The sequence below is a fragment of the Propithecus coquereli genome, unplaced genomic scaffold (assembly GCF_000956105.1).
Source record: "Propithecus coquereli isolate 6110/MARCELLA unplaced genomic scaffold, Pcoq_1.0 Scaffold104, whole genome shotgun sequence".
Lineage (NCBI taxonomy): Eukaryota > Metazoa > Chordata > Mammalia > Primates > Indriidae > Propithecus > Propithecus coquereli.
Genome location: NW_012134303.1, coordinates 9,245,577 through 9,267,881, shown reverse-complemented (window position 1 = coordinate 9,267,881; position 22,305 = coordinate 9,245,577). Strand labels below are relative to the sequence as shown.

The window sequence follows — 22,305 nt, the reverse complement described above, 5'->3', positions numbered from 1 at the left end:
CACACTCTCCAGGTCCTTCCACCACACAGCAGCTTGAATCGCTCCCCATTGACACATTAACCAGGAACAACAAGCCGCCCTGCAGACAACAGAATCACATGATCCCATGGAAGCCCTGACCTGCCTTCCTGTCTCCTCCCTCCCTTCCTCCTGCTCCTACCTGGGCCACTGGGGCTCTGCAGAAAAAGGGACATGGCATCCATGCAGGACGGAGGCCAGTGACGAAAATCAGAGTCCTCCCCAAAGCCAGGGGAATGGGGCGGGGTGCTCCCTCCCAGAGACAGCATGTGAGGGCAAAAGGGAAAGTAAAAGCCACTCCACCCAGCTGACACAGCGCCTTCCACCCTGCCACCTCCAAGTCTGGGAGTCCCTGCCCTCCCCAGCCACGCACACATGCACACACGTGCACGCACACACACACACACACACACACACACACACAGTCCGCACTCCTGGCCCACAACTGTGCCAGCCTGCACAGGCACACTCTCACCAGAGCAGATGCCACCAACAGCCTGGAACCCCGAATTATGCTCACCACAGAAACTGTGTCTTTCCCAGGCTCTGCAATGGTGAATCTGTGAATCCTGGAGCAGGCTGCAAATTCCTGATGGTTTCTCTTGCACAACCAGCTCTGCTCTGAACTACAGAGTTAGGTCACCCTTAGATTCCACTAAACAAGGATTTCAAGAAACCTCAGATCTGGGCAGGATTTCAACAATTGAAAGGAGGTGACTGCTTTATAAACAGAAATGATTTAATTTTTAAAAGCAGTTGATAAATGTACAAACCCAGGATGCAGAAAAGGCTCAGCACTTAGACAAAGATTCAGAAATTGTAAAATTCTTCAGATGGCTTGGCCTTATTTCCCATCTAGAGTTCTGGGCCTTCGAGATATTTATTTTTTAAGTGGGGAGGAGGGCATAGGAAAGATGAAGCAATAAAAGGATTATTTATAACATTTTGTTCATTTTAACAGCAAATCTCCAGCATTTCACTGCGCCTCTAAAAGCAAAGGTTTGGTTTTTTTTTTCAACAGTAATTTGTTTAAAGAGCTTGCTTCTCATCCTGATCTGTAATTTGTAGATTAGGAACTAAGAATTTAGTATTCGAATTGGTTGGTGCTAGCAGCAGTTACTTGGAAAGGTACTCACAAACTGTATAGCTAGTTAGTTAAAGGAAATAAAGGAGAAAAAAAATGTGTCACCACCTAAAAGCAGTATACTTCTGGAAAGCAGTTCAACTACCCTCTCTTGCCAGTCATTTGTCAGTATGTGCCACTCCCTGGTGCGGGGCCCTGCAAAAATTTTGCGGCCAGAATTTGATTGATGCAGACCCAAACTTCAAATGGAGTATCCTCCCACTAGGGCCATTTTAGGTGTGATTATTCATCATTATCAAGCACTCTGCTCCTCTCTCACAGAAAAAAAAAATTGTTAGAGAACAAACCTGTGTGCTAAAATACAGCTAAATTTCTCTGGTGGTTTAATCAGTATGGGGAGAAAAAAAAAACCCTCTTTCGGCTCCTTATTATTTATTTAGGCAGATCAAAGGGCTTTTCCATCTAGCTTCAAACACTGTGGGAGTCATTTCAGATCACAAACAATACTGGTGAATGAGTTCTGAAAATAGCTTTCCCCGGGAAGGCGGACCATGTGCTGAGCCGGGCTTTGGCTTCTGCTCCACACCCCAGCCAGCACACTCCCCTCCCACAAGGCAACAGACGTCAGCCCATCCCTAGACTCTTCCATCCTGATAGTAAAGGCAAAACAAAACCCCCCAGCTGCATTGACATTTTGCTGGCTTGAATGGGTTTCCACTAAGTGAAGCAGTCTCGAACAGACCTACCCCTCCCTGGGTCTTCATTTCACTGGGCAGATGGGAATCGAGATCTTGCTCTCCTTTAAACTTGAATGGCCCTGTCAGTTACCCCATTTCCTGTTCCAAGACATGTATCAGAACGTAGGCTCCTGCCCTTTGAAAGCTGCACAGAGGAGGTTGAAAAGGGCTAACCCCTTCAACCTGAGTTAAGAGGGCAAAAAAAACTGTAAACGGGCAAAGTTAGGGGCGGAGTCCAAAGTGAATTCCCTCTGGCTACAAAACAGGGCCTGGAGGGGGAAATAAATGAAATGCCAGGAAATGCCAGGTGCCTTCTTTTACCTTCACCCTACTCCACCCCCTGAATGCTTTCTCTCCTGAGTCACCCAATAAACTTAAAGCCAAGGAGTTCTTTCCCAAGAGAGCAAGGAGGGGACAGGAGACACAGAGTTAGACATCAAAGAGATCACAGACCTAGTCTGTGGGCCGCATATGGAAGAAGGCCAGCCTAGGTCTAAGGACTTCAAACCCTATGGCCACCCACCATTACCCATGGTCACAGGGCAGGAATGCCACACATAACTGCCACCATTGTTGCCCATGGTTTAAACCTTCTCCCCTGCTTCACATGCTGAAATATTACTGATCCGAGACCTGGCCCAAATACTAACAGGAACAATGAAAAGAATTATGGAATCATAAGGTCTGGTGAATACAGCAATGAATGGGACAATGGGCCTCTGAATAATTAAGAGGTATATTTAGGAAGAACTATATGTGTGAAACAGAAGTCAAGGGAATATTTTACTTCTGCATTTTAGCATCTGACCAAAACTTCTACATGACGTGATAGGAATTTAACTTAAATGTTTAAAAATATGACACGCAAGCAAGCAAGCAACAAACGCTCCACTAAAGTAAGACGAAACACGCCAGACTTCATGAACTGCAAGGCAGTACAAGGCAGTGACGTTCTGAATCCGCACACATACCTAGTTCCCCCTACCATAACATGTGGGTGTTTTCTTTAGTGTCCAAAAGAATCATGGTAATTCTATGGAGAAAGGCCAGCTAACAGGAAATGCACAGATTTGTTTGCAAAAATAAGTGATGAGAGCTTTATGGAAAAAGACTATGTGGAAGTGATAGGCTGTTCCAAACTAATCAAAAGTCCAAAATATTTGCTTCTACTTCTCAAAGAAAGGCTTAACAACTCACAAGAAGATAAACACTGACCCTTCCTTCAACATCCTAGGAGACAGTACAGTGAATAGCTGCTAAAATCAAGACTTGTGCTCCTGTTCATCCACTAGGCAGTTGAGGCCATGTTCAACCTATGAAGTCAAGGGAATGTTAATACAATGCTAATTATGGCTGAAGAGGCTAGAAATTCTGGTTGGCAGGCAATTTACTGAGCCAGGGGCCAGTCATGCATTGCGGAGTTTGTTATACCAAACACCTGCCCATTCCTTCCCTTAAGATTCCCAACACGCAGCAGAAGAAGCTGGCTGGGCATGAGGTCAGGAAATGACAGAAAGGGAACTCTCTTACCTGGCTGCTCCATACTCAGGGGGGTGCTGATACCTCATCAGTTGCCCCTCTGTTCTCCCTGGCTGGTTCAGGCGATGCTCGCTATAGAAGTGCCCTGGCTCTTGGGGCTTGCACACTACAGACTGGGGTGGCATGCCCTTGAAGGGATATTCTGGTGGGGGGCCTCGGTGATCCATGCCCTTCAGGCTATGCTGGTTAGGAGGTGGCCCTTGGGCCTTGTAGAATTCACCGGAACTTGTGGGATTCTTGTAGAGGTCATTGGGTTGTGGTGGGGAGAGGGGAGCGCTGGTAACAGGTGGATGGGCCTTAACTCCACTGGTGGCCAGTGACATCTGCATCAGACGTTCACTCAAGGAACGGACATGCCCTTGCTTAAGGTCTCTGAGTCCTTCATCCTGGTGCATCTTCCCAGGATTGAGTCGCTGAACTGATGGACGTCCCTCGGTCCTCATCTTCTGGTTGGTGACTCCAGTGACATAGAAGGCAGCTCCAACACTGGCATGCTGTTGGCCCCGAAAGTACTGGGACTGGACCTTGGCTTCTTCATAGGTCGGGAGTTCTTCATTATTCTGCATTCGAGGGGACAGCTGCTTCTCCATGATGATGTTTTCTGACTGAATTTCTTGCCCCTGGGGTTCTTGTCGAGCAGCATGAGCCACAAGCTGTTGGTGGTGGTCTTGAGGACTCAACACATCATTCTGAGGACCTGGATTCCCACTGCCACTGGGGAAAGGAGGGCCATTTCCTGTGGCTTGCTGGTGTATGGCAAGTAGGTTGCGATTCTCACTAGGATTGCCATAGCGAAGCTGCTCTTGTAGCAGACGCTGCAATACTGTGGTTCCTCCGCTTGGCTGTTCTTCAGAATTTCTCATCTCTATTGCTGGTGGTGCCTTGTGAAGAGAGAGAGAAATTGGGCACCTGGGCTGCCCTTGACCTGGGAAGGGGAAACAGGAAGCTTAACACCCAGTTGATGGATAAATCAGTCCTCTAAAGGGGAAGAAAATGGGTTGGGGGTGAGGATTCCATTGAAGAAACAAAGTAGAGAATTGAATCTAAAATTAATAGATTAATTGTTTGGGATTCCTGGCTCTAGCATTGATATGATGAGGAATTGGAGGCATCAAAGCTCTATGTTTCCTCTTTCACTTTTAGCATGAGTTAAATATTCAATCCAGACTTAACTTCTAAGAGGACTTGGGAAACCTGGAACAGTCAAGTAGGGTGATCACAATGGGCAATTCTGCAAAGTCCTTATTCACAGGGTTCATCTCTCTGTGTATTCTGTTTAAAATAAACATCCAACTCTTCTGACTGTGATGGTAGGGGTAGAACAGTGGGGAAAGTTACCCCACAGACAGGATTTGTAAAGTGGTTCAGGATGTGAAGGGGCCATAAATTGCTAAATAAAACCTAAAATAAATAAAAGGTGAAGAGAGCTTGGCTTGTACCCAATAGGAAGGATCCCTGCCTTGATGCAAACCTTTTTCTCTGACCTCATAATACTCTGAAACATATCTTTTTTAAAAAATCCTTTTATATAGTGTCCATTTTGGATGCTCCTTGGCTTAATAAGAGAAGGACTTGGAATAATTATTACTGACAAAGTTTCTCTTTCAGCCATCCGGAAATAGTCATTGAGATTTGTTGTTGTTGAGTGGGAGGAGCTTAAAGGGGAAGCCTCTTTCATTTGAAGTGTGCCTCTGACAACATTTAGCAATTGAAAAATATAAAGGTCATCCTTCTGGAAAAGGTATATGATTGCCATATACCCCCTCCACCACCAATTCTTCTAAAAAAGTCATACTGGTTGAGTGAAACATATAACAGTAGTAAGACAACTTAATATTCAAATTCTAATCATACTATTGGTTTATAGAGTAACCCAAACAATTGATTTCTCTTTTCTTGACTTCTATTTTCCCAACTGAAAAATGAGTGGTAAGTGACTTCTCCCTCTCTTTGTCTCGCTCCCTCCCTCCCTCCCCATCCCTTCCTCTCTCTCTCTCTCTCTCTCTCTCTCTCTCTCTCTCTCTCTCTCTTCCCTCTCCCCCACACTGTACAGTGCACACAAACTCATTAGAGACTCAAAAATTCTTTGGACAGCATCTGTCTGCCATGATAAGCATCAAAATTAATATTAATAGTACTGTTCAATGAATGAAACGTTCATTCTAAGGATCCTAAGTAATTGATGGAGAATGGACATGATGTCATGCAAAAAGTCACAAAAAAGGTCAACTTAACCAGCCTCAGGTTTCTCGATGAGAACTCTGGAACCCTGGCTCCCAGGCCCTTATTTTTCCATGATATTAAGTGACCTCCAATCTCTCTGGAAACATGAACCCCTTTCCTTTAGACATGCAAGGAGTAACCCAGGATATGCATACAGTAGATGGAGAAAGGTCAACTTCTATTCTTTCTTATTTCTTGATGGTTACTGCTACCTGGTTTCCAGTTGTTCAACTGAGCAGTTTGATTCCACAGTTGACCCTCCAAAGGCCCCTTTAAAATACCATTCATCATATTATTTGGGAAGTGCACACCAATTGCTGAGCAACCCAGTCCCCTTTCCCTCCCTCCCAGTGCCGTTCCCTGGACTCCTGTATTTGAACTGTCAAATTGGGATTTTCTGATAAGGCTGACAAACATAACATACATGTCTTTTTTGGTGCCTAAAACTAAAGAGGTGACTACCAAACCACTTTTCCTCTCTCAAAAAATGGAAACAGGAACATGTATGGTATTAAAGCAAAATCACTTCCAAATCCCCTCTGCCAGGCAGGGAAATGCAGACACCGAGCTGCCTTAGACCCTAGAAGAGTATACCACCCCCACCCAAGCCACGCCCACCCCACCCAGCACACACACACAGGCACACACAGGCATAGGCACACACACATACACATACATATACACACACACACCCATGGTCCATACCTATTTCTGCTTTCTTTTAGGCTTAAAGCCTTGATCAGGATAGGGAATTCTTGCTTATGAGCAGCTCCAGAAACCGCAACGGCAGATTCCCTCTCCCCTAACACTCAGGTTCAGGGTAAGCGCCGCCAAGAGTTCAACCACTGGTCACTCTGAAATGTTCAGGAGGGGGAGGGAGGGAGAAATAAAAACGTCGTTTCTATTTCGCCACCAATGGCCAGCAGTTAACCAAACCAGTCCTTCCAAGGGAATGATTTGTCCTCCCATGGTGCCTGGCTTTTAAATGAGTGGCAGCGTCCATCTCTAATAGGGAAGAAAAGACACCTCACTGTCCAGCAAGGCCATGTCAGTCTCCAGGTGATGAAAATGTTCAGGTCTGAGACTGGAAAGGCTCTATTCTGGCCTCACAGGCCTAGAAAGCTACTGCTTCCACCCCCAGTTGGAATAGTGGATGATGACAAAAGCCATAACCACTGTCACTTTTAGGGTGCAACTTTTCAATTGCTATCAGTAGCAGGGCAGGTTAGTGAGACTCACTGCCCCACACCCCGGAAGGGAAGGCAGTCATCATGAGTTAGGGTTTTGGTCAAAAAAAGAACACTTGGGGAGGCTTCCAATTTGACTTCCTCAGCCTCAGATGGGCGGAAGGAAAAACACAACAACTTTTGAACCATGTCATTAAGTATTTATTGCATATCAACTACTCAAGACATTTGCCAGCCTCATGCTAGACACAGTGAGGACTACAATGACACCTATAATGTAGTTCCTGCCCTCACGGAGCTTATAATCTAATTATCTGATTAGTAGCCCATCCATTCCTGCCAGAGTAGGAAAGTTGACTGCTCTTCTCAACACAGAGCAGCAACTCTTCTCCAAGCAGAAGATGCCTCCACTCGCTTTCCCAGCACTTCCACAGCCCCAGTGTCTCAGCAAAAGGAAACTACCAGACTCATTATAGACACTAGATGCAAATGCCTAATAGATACGGGTTTGAGATAGTCCTCATTTCTATTTTCTGCCTTGACCCTCTGAAAAACCCTGCCAGCCTGACCGAAATGGTTCTAAAGCTCAAAAGTTTGTGTTTAGGTGAGATGCACGTGAACCACATTCCTGTCTTCTGTCCCAGCCTATCCACGACTCACTCTTACCACTTAAAGGAAAGGCTTTAATCCACACCAGAGATTCCATTTGAGGAGCAAGGCAACGTGAAGGAAACACACAAGCATCTCTGTATTTTGGGAGCATGTCCAAGACATTCAACTTTTTTTAAAAAAATCCACAAAACCGCGCAGTGATTAATTTAACATTATTTCCTTGCAATGTTGCCAAAAATAAAGTGAACAGATATAGAGTGAACAAACACGGAAATTTGTCTTTCCATCTTGTTTTGGCCCAACATTTAATCATGATCAAAAGCAAAATCGTCTCCAATCTGCAAGGTAATTATTTTAGGGTGTCTGCCATAATTTCAAAGCATAGGAACAACTTCTAGTTGGAATCAAAGCTGGACTGTTAAGAGAGCTATGGCAAATAACCACCGTGCTTCTATTGTCCAATTCTGAAAAAAAAAAAATTGTACTTTTTCAAGTGAAACACCAGAAAACAGCCCAAGGCCTTTAAACTTGAGCCTCTGGAGAGAAACCACCATACAATTCCTTTCCAGTATTGTTTAGATTCTTCATTTCCATTTTGACTGGATTTCTCCTGACACTCAGCTTCTCATTGAGAAAACTACTTGTCCAAAGTTGTACTCTCTTCCCTTTATTTTGCCCTCTCTCCTGCATATCCTTTTTAAAACCCAAATCACTTTCTGTCAACCAGACACAGTTTGTTCCCCCACCCCCACCATACCCCCGGCCTTTTTTGTTTCTGTTTAAAAGGAAAAGAAATCAGCCTGAGAAAAAAGTTTTACAGAGCCCTCTCCAGTTTACTGACTTTTTTTCCCGAAAGATCTTATGTTCACCTACATGTCAAGAGTCACGTAAGGAGGAAAACACTACTCCATTTACTTATTAGAGAAAGGAAAGGAAAAGATTCCTTGTCTTATGCGCAAATACTAAAATAGCATGAACTCTGCAACCTTTAATCTGCCCACAGCTTTAATCACACCACTTCCAAGGGTCTGACATCATCTTCAATCAATAAAATAACCTTGTTTCTCCTGGACACACAGACTTTCCCTGAGGATGTGTGATAGGGAAAGAAAAAATATGCATGGTTCTGTCTTTAAAAATGCAATTTGAATCTATATATTCAACTCTTCTGTAACAACAACAGGACAGCAAGGCCAAGCTAAATTCTTACTACATTTGTAGTCACTGGCCTCCCCTGGTACACCTGGGAGGTCAAGCCAAAACACATTAGTGAGAGCCCAGATGTTGCCCATGCCACGTCCCAGAAAATTAACATTACAAGGTGGCCAGGGAAGACCAAATTCTCACCCTTCAAATAATTTTGCAACATGCCTAGAAGATCTTCTTTCTATCCCTTCTCCTCCTCCTCCCATTCTGCCCCCATCCCTCACTCTATCAACCAGGATGAAGAATCTAAGTCTAGTACATCTCTTTCTCTGCTAATTGTGGCCAACGTGTTTCATTCGATTTGGCTCCCAGATAGATGGAAAGGAACCTGTAACTGTGTATGTATTTGGGCAAAACACATACACACAACATGTAACCTCTCACAGAGAGAGGCCCCAGTGAATTTTCATGTCCTCTCAGATGGGTCCACATTGTGGCCAAAGTGTCCTAGAGCAGTGGTCCCCAACCTTTTTGGCACCAGGGACCAGTTTCACAGAAGACAATTTTTCCACAGACGCAGGGGGTGGGGATGGTTTTGGGATGATTCAAGCACATACATTTATTGTGCGGTCAAACCTCTCTGCTAATGATAATCTGTATTTGCAGCCACTCCCCAGCGCTAGCATTACCACCTGAGCTCCATCTCAGATCATCAGGCATTAGATTCTCATAAGGAGTGTGTAACTTCGATTCCTCACATGCACAGTTTACAGTAGGGTTCACGATCCTATGAGAATCTGACGCCACTGCTGATCTGACAGGAGGTGGAGCTTATGCAGTGATGCCAGTGATGGGGAGTGGCTTGCTCACCTGCCACTCACCTCCTGCTGTGCAGCCCGGTTCCTAACAGGCCATGGACCGGTACTGGTCAGAGGCCCGGGAGTGTCCTAGAGGACATCTTTCCCAATAGTCTTGCAACATAGGATACTAATTCGCTTCCTTTGGGAAGTAAGAAACAATGGTCCTTTTGCAGGTTATCCCTAAACTTTCAATGGGTAATGTGTAGGCAGTATAAGCACCATGGTTAAGAGTTTGGGCCTGGAGTCACACTACCCACGTTCAAATCCTGGATCTATGGCTTACTAACTGAACTCGTACATGTCTCTTGACCTCCGAAATGGCAATTTCATCATCTCATCTCCAAAATATGGATAACGGTGCTTGTACTTCACAGGGTCGTTATAAAGATTAAGGGAGGTAATCCATGTAAGGTGCTAGACACAGAGCCTGGCACATAGTAAGGCCTCAATAAGAGTTAGCTATTACTATAATGATTATTTCAAAGTAGCCTTTTTCTAGAAGACTGGAGAAATTTTATGAAGAAAGGTTTTGTTTTTTTTTTAAACCTTTATTTGCAGCTCATTCTATTTCGTGGGGGTCTTTATCTATTTATTTTTTTATTTAGAGACAAGGTCTCACTCTCTTGGCCAGGCTAGAGTGCAGTGCCATCATCATAGCTCACTGCAACCTCAAACTCCTGGGTTCAAGGGATCCTCCTGCCTCAGCCTCCCAAGTAGCTGGGACTATAGGCACACGCCACCACGCCCGGCTAATTTTTCTATTTTTATGGAGACAGGGTCTCACTCTTGCTCAGGCTGGTCTCAAGCCACTGACTGCAAGCAGTCCTCCCACCTCGACCTCCCAGAGTGCTAGGATTACAGGCGTGAGCCACTGTGCCCGGGGTCTTTAGATCATTGAAGGCCAGAATTGGAAAGACTTGAGAGACCACCTACTGGTCCAACCCCTCTTTCTATAGATGAAGATGTCAAGGTCTCAAGGGGTGAGAGCCAGGACCCGAATGAAGGTATTTTAACTCCTAGGGCAAGAGCCCTTCCACTACAATATATTATCTAGCATTATTAGTTGATACTTAGAAGATACATAATAAATATTTATTAAACCAAATTGACCCTGGTTGTAAGAGACTGCAAACCTAGTTTAATGTTACCACCAATTTTTCAGTTCTATTGGAAACAAAATGTTAACGGCAGGAGGGAAAATCCAAAGAGGTAAGAGGGAAGTGTTTAGCTAGAAAATATGGCATAAGAGCCCTGCAAATTTTCTCCTCTTTAGGCCACGATGTCAGGTAAGTCTGAGAGCAACATGAACCTCCACTGATCAATGTTTCCAAGCCACCTTCCTGTTCTAGGTCTTTCAACATCATAACAGCTTCGCATTTGCTCTTACTTAACTGTAGCACTAGCTTAAGAAATGGCTTAAGGAAAGAGTTGGCCTCATCTCTACCTCTATCTAGATTAGGTTGGAAGATTATTTTAAGAACCACAGAAGGGCCTTGGCATTTCCAAATGTTACCAAGGATCAGTGTGAGAGATCTGTTTCTCAGATGTTAACTCGAAAGCTTGGTCAGTTTGGGTCTTAGTTTGACTTTGCTTTGCTGTGAAGCAATTAACTTGAACATGTTAATAGGCAACAAAGGTGATCAACCCTAAAGGGGACATGAGCAATGAAACTGCAAGTAGCAGAGAGAATCCCGTCACCAACTCCCTCTACTCCAGGCACACACATCCATTCCAAGGGGGACTAGATCACACCATCACATCCTATTCCTTATTGGCTCAGGAAAAACACAAGGGATCCATGGAGTCAGACTGAGCACATAAAATGAGAAAAGTTTAAGAATATACCTAGAAGCTGTCTGCTTTACCAATCCTGTTTCCAATGGCAGACCACCCATTTTCACGTATATTTACGCTTTATTTTACAAGTAATATAAGCACAGCATGCCCACATTTATAATAAAGAGAAAAATCGCTTACAATCCCAGCACTTCAACCCAAACATTGTTAACATTACAGAATATTTCCTTTAGTTTTCCTAGGTATATTTTTTTGTAAAGCAATGAGATATTAATGTACCTATAATTTTGGATCTTGCATTTCACTTCATTATAAGCACTTTCTCCATGTTGTGGCATAACTTCATAACAAACATTGTAATGGCTGCGTACTAGCGCATTAAATGAGTGTATCAACATTCGCTCACCCATTTTCTCATTATTAAGACGTGTAAATTGCTTCCAATTTTGTGCTAGTCTAAATAATGTCACAGAAACATCTTTGTGATTTAGCCTTTTTCAATATTGTGGACTGTTTCCTAATAATAGAACCCCAGAAGTGAAACCGATGGGTCAAGGAACATGAAGGTTTTTAGACAACCCACTAAAAACATAAAACTAGCAAAATACCAAAGCCCAATGAAATTCATCCCTCTTTTAATGAAAAGTTCTGCTCCCATTTTTCCACCAGGGCAGAGCAGGGCTCCTGGGAGGGAAAGAAGCCAAGAGAAGCAGTGTAGTATCCCAGTGGCTTGTGAAATGGCAGAGTGGAATGTAGGCTCCCTTGTGAATCCAGCTTGCATTCACTTGCCCCAAATTGCCAGCCGGCCAAGAAGCTAATTAGTAAAAGCATCAGGTGGGTGAGAACAGGTTCATGGCCTGTACTGGCTTATATCATCTTTCATTTTTGCCCTTGGAAAGATCTGACAGTCAGCTTGAAGACATTCAGTTCTAGTGAGCCAACCTGCTACATTCTCAAAATTGAATTTGTTAGTTTTCAGATCCCAATCTTCAGTACATCTTAAAGGGCATGTTGCTGTATAGAACTAAGTATACATGATCAATGAGCCCGTCTGCGTACCTATTTGCAGCCTCAGTTCAGGTGGCACATTTAAGGTCAGCCCTGTTTAATATTATATGACTAAGTGACACCTGTCTTAAATGGGCAATATGTTATAGACAGAGGTTTATTTGCAGACCTGACCATAAAAATCATCCAGTCCCAAGGCAAGGGAGGCAACAGGCCAGAGATGCCCCTGGCTTAGCAAGAACAGATACAATAGGCATTTCTTTTTTTTGGTTTCTTAGCCAGAACTCTCAGAAAAAGGCAGTCCTGATTTCTACCTCCTCCTGGAAGGTTTTTCTCTAGTCCTTCTCCATCTCCCCCTTGACCCCAGTCTGTTCAATAAGGAAAATTCATTCTCTATTCCAACATTTACCACAGCATATTTTCCACAAACATTTATTGAGCACTTAGTGTAGCCAGACACTGTGCTAGGTAGGCCCTAGGGTGGGGAAAAAAAAGAATAAAAACAGTGCCCAGTCCTCAAGGAGCTCCCCGTCAAACAGAGGAGGCCCAATCCAATGAGAGAGGAGTGGTATGAGCAGATAGCTACAGCAACACAAAGGACTCTGCAAAAAACTCTTGGTTACCTGTAAAAGCTTCTCAGAGGGGGAAAAAAATCTATGAGCTGAATAAAAGACATGGAATTTGGTAGCCAGCTTGACATCAAAGATAGGTTGAGATATATCACTGGGAGTCAGTATACAGATGACAGCTAAGGTCATAAGAGTGGGCCAGACCAGATTGAAAAGGAACAAAACAGAACCCAGGATGAAACTAAGGGCAGATCCTTGAAAAAAGTGATCATTCAAGGGTCAGACACTTTGCAAATGTGGGAGTGAAAGAAATTCCTTTATTTACCCCCACGACCTTTCCTCCCATATGCCTTCAATGTAGAATGTAGACCTTGGAATACACTGCTCCAGGGACAGAAGTCCCCAGCTGCAATGCAAAGAGAAAAGAAGTTAATTCTCACCTTTTAAATTTCTGAGCACCCAGGCAGAAATCACTGTAATTGGTTGAACCAGAAATGGAAGTGGAAATTGTAACCATAAGATCTTAGAGGGCATGGGGTGGGTGCATGATTTTTTATTGTATCCATTCCAACACCTAAAACATTAATTGGTACATGAAACGTGCTTGCTAATTGCATACTGAGTGAATAACAACTTCCCAAAGACTTTGCTAGAGACCACAGTAAGAGAAGAAAAGAAATGAAAGACATGGAATAACAGTAATAATAATAATAATATTACCTTTAGTTCCTCAGCCTTCCTTCTAAGGAGACAAAAGCTCTTTCACTTCTGTTATCTTATTTGTCCTTCTCAGCAGCTCTGTGCGGAAATAAAGGCAGATGTGATTAATTCCATTTTACAATTGGAGAGAGAAGCTCAAGATAGCTAATGATAACTAATTGGACAAGGATTTCGCTGTTGCTCACTGGTTAGGGCCAGGATCAGAACCCAGGTCTTGTGACTTCCTGCCCTGTGCTTGAATCTAAGACACAACCCTCCACAGAATTGCTTCTCCAGTTTTTAAGAAGATGGTTCACAAGAGAAATTCATTAGGAAAGCAAACTCCTTCAGCACTCCAACAGTATCTTGAGCAAATGAGTAGCTGCACCTAGAAGAAATTATCTAAGACATTTCCCCATACCGACACTGGCATGGCTAAACATAATTCCCAGTGGGGCTCTGCTATCACAATTGGGAGCTCCCTGTTTCACTGCACTTCCCTTTCAAAGGGAGCCCCATCTGCCTTAAGTCTGGTTTTTATGTACGAGTGGGGCTCAGGTGCTGACTGCAGGTGTGGCATCCAGCAGGTGCATGGATAGGAGCCAGCATTTCATATCTTCATACCGAAGGGCCTGAGTCACTCTCCAAAGGCAGAAGGCAGCCCCTCCTTCTGCTGCTGCCTTGCAAGTCTGGGGAACCTGTCTTGACTGAGGTGCCATTGCAAAATAGAATCTAGATTCTGCCTTCCCAAGAAAGACTAGGGTGAGATCAGTTAAACCACAAATCATATAACCCAGCCAACTTTCCCACTCCCAGAAACTAGTGCAGGCCTATGTCACAGGCACAGCACCAGGGAACATAGGTACAGAATGACTGTCCCCTACCAGTTATGAGGAAAAGGATGACCACGGCAGACCCATATTTTATATTTAGCCACAGAGCATTTACTCTACTGCAAATGGCCCTGAAACCTTGGGAGCAAGTACTGATCCCCCTAAAAAAGATGGAGTATAGTAAAAAGAACCTGCTAGGAATCCCGCATTCTTGTTCCCACCATAACCCCTCTCCTTCAGGTTGCCAAGGAAGAATTGCTTAGCCTGGTCACAAAAACACCAGGTTAGAAAATTCATCACATTCCCCTAACGGAAGCCTGACCGGCAGCCCGAGGCAGACAGAATGTTCTTGGGGGTAAAGGGGTCATCAAAATTTTCTTAGCTCCAAAAATTGTTTGCTTTTAAGAAAACACTCTGCCTCCCTCAATCTCTCTGTCTCTCTCTGTCTCTCTCTCTCTGTCTCTCTCTCTCTTTCACACACACACACACACACACACACACACACACACACACAGAGCAAAGTGAAACTAATTGTAGAAGGGAAAAAATCAAATGTTACCTTAATAAAATGGTTTATTGTGATTCGTTGTATTTCTCTAATTCATATGGGAAATTCAAATAAGCTTTGGTTTACAGCCCGTGATCCAGAAAGTAAAACTGGCTACCACACTAAAATGTGATCACTGTATATAAACAGAGTAAAACAAAAATCTGAAATGAAAACCTAAATGTAATAAAGAGGAAATTAGATTTCTTCAAAATAGGCAATCTAAATAATTTTCCCCATCTGTGATTTTTATCTTAGTTTGCTATCACATGGAAAAAATGTCACTAATTCAATGCAAATCCATGCCCCTTGAAAACAACCAAAATGAGTAAGGGATGCACTAATTAGCTTCCTAATGGGGAAGGTTTTAATTGAACTATTCTTTAACAACCTTCATCAAAGTTTCCAGGGCAACTTCATAAAAGGATGTCAAACCTGGCCCATATTTTTATTCCTTTAAAAATAATTCTCAATATAGAGAAACACAGAAAGCTGATTTCTCTTCAATGCTGTTAACACTCAGGCCACTACATTTTCTGATGTCAGCAATCCCCTTCCCACAAATATTCCAAGTATGCACCACCGTCATTCTCCTTTCAATTATGTGGTTTCTATGCTCCTTTACTGATTGAATCCAGGCCTCTTGGATAATGAGAAGCATGTGCAGGGAAAATATGCTCTTAAAAAACACATACATCAGTTTTATCGGCATTGTAAGGAGCGGGGAGCATATCATTTGTCCATATCAAAAGGACCAAAATGTGAAGTTTGCTATGGGATATATAAGAAAAAAAAAGGATCAGCATTAATGCCTAAAGTTGGTGCAGGGGTTCAGTGAGGGAGGACAGTTATTGTGATCTGAAGCAACACCAGTAAGAGTAAGGGAGACTCTCCACCAAATTCACCCTTTCTAGCTAGGCCACATTTATATTTAATGTTATCTTAATGGTGCTTTCGGGGGTATTTAAGTTCTGACATACACATGGAAATGAGCCACGAATTGTACAGCAAGCATAAATATTCCATCATTAATAAAAACCAGCTGTCTATAAAACACCACAATGGCTGGGTTTCAGTTACTGGCTATCATCAGTATGTGTCACAAGCAAATATTCCTCTAAACTTTCTCCCTTAAAACACGGGCACGCATGCACACACACAGAGAAACTTGCTTTACTCTTTCTAATCTTTTGGAGTTTTGAAGAACTCACTGATCTCCACGGCGCATTTCAACTAATGTCTCTTTTCGAAGCTATTTTTCATCACCCTGGCAGATGCTAGAGTCCACTTATTTGCACAACTCAACTTACCACATAGTATAAAAATGTTTAATGTTTTTCCAAAAAGCTGAGAGGGTCAATAATACAAATGTTGGGTCAATCATAATTACAGTCAATAAGGCAATGGGGCACCAAAGGGGCACTGTATGTTATAAGAGAGCAAAGCTCATTAAAAAGGAACACCTGCTAAGGACCCTATAATAAGCCTGCTTTGCCATCATGCAAACACCTTTCATCCAATGACCTCAAAGCATGTGCCCAATATGAAGCATGCCTAAACACCTCTGTGAAGTATTAATATCCTTGCTTCCCAGAAGGGTAACTGAAGCTTAGAGCAGCTAATTCATTTACCCTTGGTCACACGGCAAGTCAGACAGGGGTTGGGCAGACAAAACCAGATCCTGACTTCAAGTCACACAGACTAATGATATTTCATGGAGTTGGGGCAAGAATGAAAGTGACTTTACAAAAGTCAAGGCAAGCCTACAGACTTAAAAGAGTAGATTTTCAAGACCTGCCTTAGGAAATATTGGCAAATATATCCATTTGCATTTTCCCCATGATCACATATTACAAAAAAAAATAAACAGTTCCTATACTTCTCTTGGTACTTTCTAAATACTAAAAACCCATACCTCCCTTTTCCATTCTAGTTAGGGAAATTTAATCTAATGTATGATGAGCCACTTGTTTCCAGGAATGAATCCATCAAAAATTGGAGATCATGGGCTGGGTGCGGTGGCTCGTGCCTGTAATGCTAGCACTTTGGGATGCTGAAGCAGGAGGCGGGAGGATTGCTTGAGGCCAGGAGTTTGAGACCAGCCTGAGCAACATAGCAAGACCCTCTGTGTACAAAAAATAGAAAAATTAGCTGAGTGTGGTGGCACATGCCTGTAATCCCAGCTACCTCAGAAGGCTGAGGCAGGAAAATCACTTGAGCCCAGGAGTTTGAGGTTGCAGTGAGCTATGATGATGCCACTGCTCTCGTGTCTAAGGAACAGAGTGAGACTCTGTCTCAAAAATAAATAAATAAATAAAAAGAAAAGAAATTGGAGATCACATGTATACTATACCTTCATTATCAAAGGAAAATTAAAGGACTGTGGAAATAAACTTTCACTACATGGTAAAGGCCTCCCACAAAGAGCCCATTACGTGTAGGCCATTCTGCTATACATACATGTCTTTTTTTTTAAATTGTCTAAAATCCTTAGTTTCCTTGCTATCTTTTAGTCTAATTTAAGTATATTACTTTCAATAGTATGAAACAAGCATATTTATGCTTTTCTGCCTCTCCCTTCTCATTCTATAGATTTCATAGTGTACCCAAATTTGTACTCTCTTGATAAGATATCATGATACAGTGATTTAAGAATCATTGCTAATGAGTTAGACAAAGTAAATTGTAGACCCTAGTGTTTTTTTTTTGTTGTTGTTTAAAAGAATGGGAAAGGGATAACAGGAGGTCAAAGGAATAGAATTAACAGCCTTGCTAGATACATACAACTCCTAAATCACAGAAACTGTTTAGGGATTACTTATTAAATCCGTTAGTCACTCCAGGTATTTGAGAAACAAAACGTATAAGATTCTTCATGCTTACTCAGTCAGGTTCTGACTTCATTCCTCCACACAGGTTTATAAAACTAAGTCTTAGGTGGGCTCTTATTTTAAAGCAACATTGTATATTCCCAACTATGCAAAATTCATGTTAGTACAGGAACAAAGACTTGAAAGAAACTAGAAAAAATAAGGCAGGTGATCAGGTAGGATGATGGAATTCTTGATGGAGTGTTAGACAGGGTCTTAGCTTCTTAACTTGATGTTGCTAAAACATAAAACACAACACATTTATATTGATACATCCTTATAGGCTCTTTTTTTTACATGATGACTATATGATTGTATTTCTAACAATTTTTACACTTCGTTCTAGTAGCAATCATTCACATTTACACCAGATATTGAGGCCTAGAAAGAGAATCATAAACTTCTGAGAACTGGCTCTCAAAATCACCGTGTCCGAACCCCACAATTTACTGTGGAGCAAACTTGCCAAGGGTGGTAAACTGAGTTAGAGTTGGGCTAGAGCTCAGGTCCCTCTCACCAATAGGCTCACTAGGCAAGCTTATTTAAGATTCTTAGATTAAAAATGGTATCAGGGGCCATTATTTACTAAAAACAATTTTCTGGATCCTTGGGTTAGTCAAATACAATAACTGGAAATAAAATCTTTTACCTATATGGGGTGGAGAGTCCCATCCTTAGACTTACTCAAAATCTATGAAGTCTGATTTATTTCCAGAAAGTAATACTAGGTCCCTTCCACAAGCAGTTGTAGGCTGGGGCTAACGTGGCCAGCATTATTACAAGGCAGAATGATTTAGACAATTAACTAACTCCATCCCATATAACAAAAAGATTTCAAAGGCAAAATAATGGCCTTAATTCAAGCAATAATCATTACAACAAATTCTAATGCATTCCTTTATGCAATAAATGTTTCTGAGAAGGCCCAGTTATACTGAATTTTTATATATCAAGTCATAGTTTAAAGGCACCAACTAGGAATGCTAGTTCTTTCAAAAAAATCTGTTGTGGATTCTTTTATAAAGCAAATGACCCCCTATTTTCATTCCTTCTTTTTCCTTTTTTTTGTTCAGATTGTGTGTGTTATGTGTGGAAGGGGCAACTTCCCTCCTTTCTCTGGGTTAAAAGGGTCAGAAGCCCACCATGGAGGAAAGTAATGCAGTATGGCCAGCCTGTTTAATGCCCCCTTCGTTCCTGGGACAAAATTCTAACCTTTGACTCAGGGGTGGGACCCTAGATTTTGGACCAAAGTCCACAAAAGGCAGCAAGGAACGAAAAGTAAGTAAGGCTAAAGACAACACATCATAGTAAAACACCAACAAAAATTCCTAGGGACAGGAAATCAATGGATCACAATTCTAAACAAATTGGTTTAGTCCCTAGCTAATTAACTTGTCAAGCTGATCGCTAAACCGACTGAATCCATGAGAGAAAGAGGTGATGTAATAGGAGATTTAGAAACATTTACCCATTTACCATCCTAAAAGGCTCTGCCACGACCACATACACCTCTCTCCATCCCTTTCAGTGGGTTTAAGCTGGGCTTAATGGGTGCAAAGGACAATTTCTACCAGATGGTCCCCAAGAATAGACTGTTCTCATGCATTCCAAATGCTCAGTCTCCATGGAGGAGGCTACCTGGTTGCAAGCATTTCCCAAGAGGGAATATATCCTCTACTCCTCCTCATTGGTAACACCCCCATCCCCTCTGTGCGCCCCAAACTAAACAAAACAACTTCTAACTATCCTGAGAACTTCAGGGAACTTTTCTGGGGTAAAGGAAAAGAAACGTTGAGAGGGGAACAGGAGAGTGTGAGAAACTCCTCTTGTCTCCAAATGGAAAAAAAGGTCTTAAAAAGCTGGATCAAAGGAAGAAAGGGGGATGGGGGAGAAGGACTGTTTAATTACAAAGACACCCTTTTAAAGAAGGCGCAGGTCCTGGGAGAGGGCTCTCAGGAGAGGCACAGAAGCAGATGTACCCACTTAGAATTCTGGCACTCAATGGGACCTCAAGGTCATAGCATCCATTCCTCTGCCTTCTGATCAGACTGTTCTTACAGCATTCTAGAGTCTGATTTGTTCTTTACACAACTTCAGAAAAGGCAACTCTACAGAATGTCTTAGTTATGCATTAATCTAATAAATCCTACTTCATAAACCAGAAATGAGATTTCAATTTCCAAATCCTAAACAATACTGAACATGAATTTTTAAAACTCCCTTTCTAAAATCTTTTAAATAGGTAATCAGATCCACAACTTTCATGTAAAAGTTACTCTACATACAATTGTGGTCAGAGGTTTACTTCGTACCTAGACCACGAAGTTAGAAAAAGCACTTTCAATTTTACAGAGCCACAAACTTTTCCAAAGAAAGAAGTAACTTAAAATGAAGTATGATGTAGTGCCAGAAAGTGTCTGTAAATGACATTGGATAAACCCATACAGAATAGTTGGAACCTGAGTTATCATCTGTAAATAGACGCAACTACTCTACAACCACCTGGCTGTTAAAATGTCCCAGGCCAGTTATAAAATGTAGTTTGGTCAGGCCAGCTTTTCCCTCCCAGCTGATCTGAAAACACAATAGCCTTTAAAATTGTCGCCCTATAACGTTCCTTCTCTACCTTCCTTCTTTCCTTTCCCCTATTAAAATTTATGAAAGAAATTATTTTAAAATATAAGTAATTATTTGTTCCCAAGCAAGCAATGGGTTAGGGACATTTCAGTAACAGGTCTTTGAATGTCACGAGTTTTACAAGCTCAACATACTTGTCCAATTGAAGATAGATGGGAGATGGGTGAAAATTTATCCCACATCCAAAATGGCATTTTGAACTATTCTTAGCTACTAAATGAGAGTGCTGAAAGGTCTAACTGAGAAGACTTCACAAAGGCTGGCCTGAGAAAGAACTTTTCACAAAGCATAGCTCAAGGAGACTTAAATACCCTTAGCCCTTCATCACTGAAGATTATGGTGACTAATTATCTTCCTCTCTGAATGGGAGAAGAGGGTTATATTCATAAAAGTTTTAAACTGCCTCCCAATTTCTACTCTTCATGGTGGAGAGGGAGGAGAACTGAACTAAACACTCCAAGTTGTCAGAAAATTCTTTCTAAAACATATACTAGACGTTGTAAGTGTTTCTCAAAAACTTTCCCTTTCCTCTCTTATTTAATTATATTTAGTCCCTTGCTGTAAATTATTATAGTATTATTAGCAATAATTTACTAGGGACTGCTCACAGTCTATAAAGACTGTCATCTTCCCTCCCACTTTTCTTTCTCTTCATTTTCATATTTACTGTCGAAGCACAAACCTGTAAGTGGCCCAGGCTTGGACCCTCAAGACACCTGCCTGATCGTGCAAAACTACTTAGTAACATCTTTGGATTTTATAAAACAGATGGGGCAACCCCCTCCTCACCACCACTACCACCACCACACACACCCTCCAAAGAGCAGCACTGTGTTGTAGATGACTCCCAGACTTCAAAACTTCAAGAATTCAGTCCTCCTCCCACCCCCCCATCCCTGCCCCAGGGAATGTGAGCCCCCACCCAAGTCTAAGCACTTAGGAGAAACCCACCTAGTTAGCCAAGATAAGCACGGACACTCCTGCTGGGCTAAATGTAGATGTCAGCTTCCCTTGGGTCTTAGCTCCTTAATGTGATTAATTACCTAGAGACCTACAAGGACCCCAGGAGGCAAGGAAGTGAAAGTACCATCAAGTAGTGGTACCTACTAGCATCTCCTCGCCGAAGTAGGACGGGAAAGGAGCGCACTTTAACCGATTTAACTTGCTGCACATCCCAGGAAACTCACTGCCAGCTGCAAAGAAAGTAGAACACACGGGCATCCCCACATGCATCTAGATCGACGCACTCACGCCGAGGGCACGGCCAAGTTCATGCCACCATGGATTCCTAACCCAGTTCCCCGCGAAAAGTAACCACGCGTCTCCTACCCCTGAAGGCAACGAAGGCAAGGTGACGACTCTGCTCGCTCAAGTGGCTTCCGTCCCGGGCCGGCGGCCAGGGATGAGCAGGGGGAAAGCCCCAATTCCGGGTTGCTCCCCTCCCTGCTGCTCGGTCCGGGTTCTCCTTGGTGGCAGTGGACAGGCAGGATACCGGGCCGGAGGGTGGAGCAGCGGTTGGTCGGAGGCGAGACAAGCTGGAGGTGGTGGTAGTGGGGAGGAGGCGGGGAGAACTAAGAGAAGAGCAGGCGAAAGGGAGCAGAGATGGAGGAGTAATTCGGGGGTCTACCAGTTTAAGCAGCCAGAAAGCTCCTAGGAAGGAAGGGGCGTGACTGCGATGAAGGCAGCTCCTGGGCAAAGGATGGGAGGTAGGGGAGGGGGACGAATGGGTGGCTTTTCTTCTTGCGGTGAGCGACTAGGACCGCCCCGGAGCGGGAGGTGGACTAGGGAGGGAGGCGGAGTAAGGGCGGGGAAAGAAGGGCGGGAGCCTGCCTGGACCCTGGATGGGGGGGTGGGGCGCGGAAGAGAGGCGGGGCCGGGGGGCGGGGAAGTTTCAAACAATTGAACGGCGGGGTCCGGGAGCTCAGGCGAATGCTGGGGA

General features: G+C 43.1%; 1 protein-coding gene across 2 annotated transcripts in view; it reads right to left on the bottom strand.

The window, feature by feature from the left end:
* Positions 1-22,058, bottom strand: part of AMOT (angiomotin) — a 63,607-nt gene extending 41,549 nt beyond the window's left edge. The window contains exons 1-2 of one of the 2 annotated variants that reach the window (XM_012645769.1): positions 21,696-22,058; positions 13,501-13,578 (exon numbers count right to left, since the gene is read on the bottom strand). Coding sequence is in view for 1 of the 2 variants with exons in the window: in XM_012645760.1 (XP_012501214.1) it covers positions 3,370-4,241 (872 nt within the window). In the remaining variant the exon portion in view is untranslated. Of the gene's footprint in view, positions 1-3,369; positions 4,260-6,306; positions 6,364-13,500; positions 13,579-21,695 lie in introns of those variants that run through there. The other variant, XM_012645760.1, reaches the window with a different exon arrangement.
* Between the last annotated feature and the right edge of the window lie 247 nt (positions 22,059-22,305).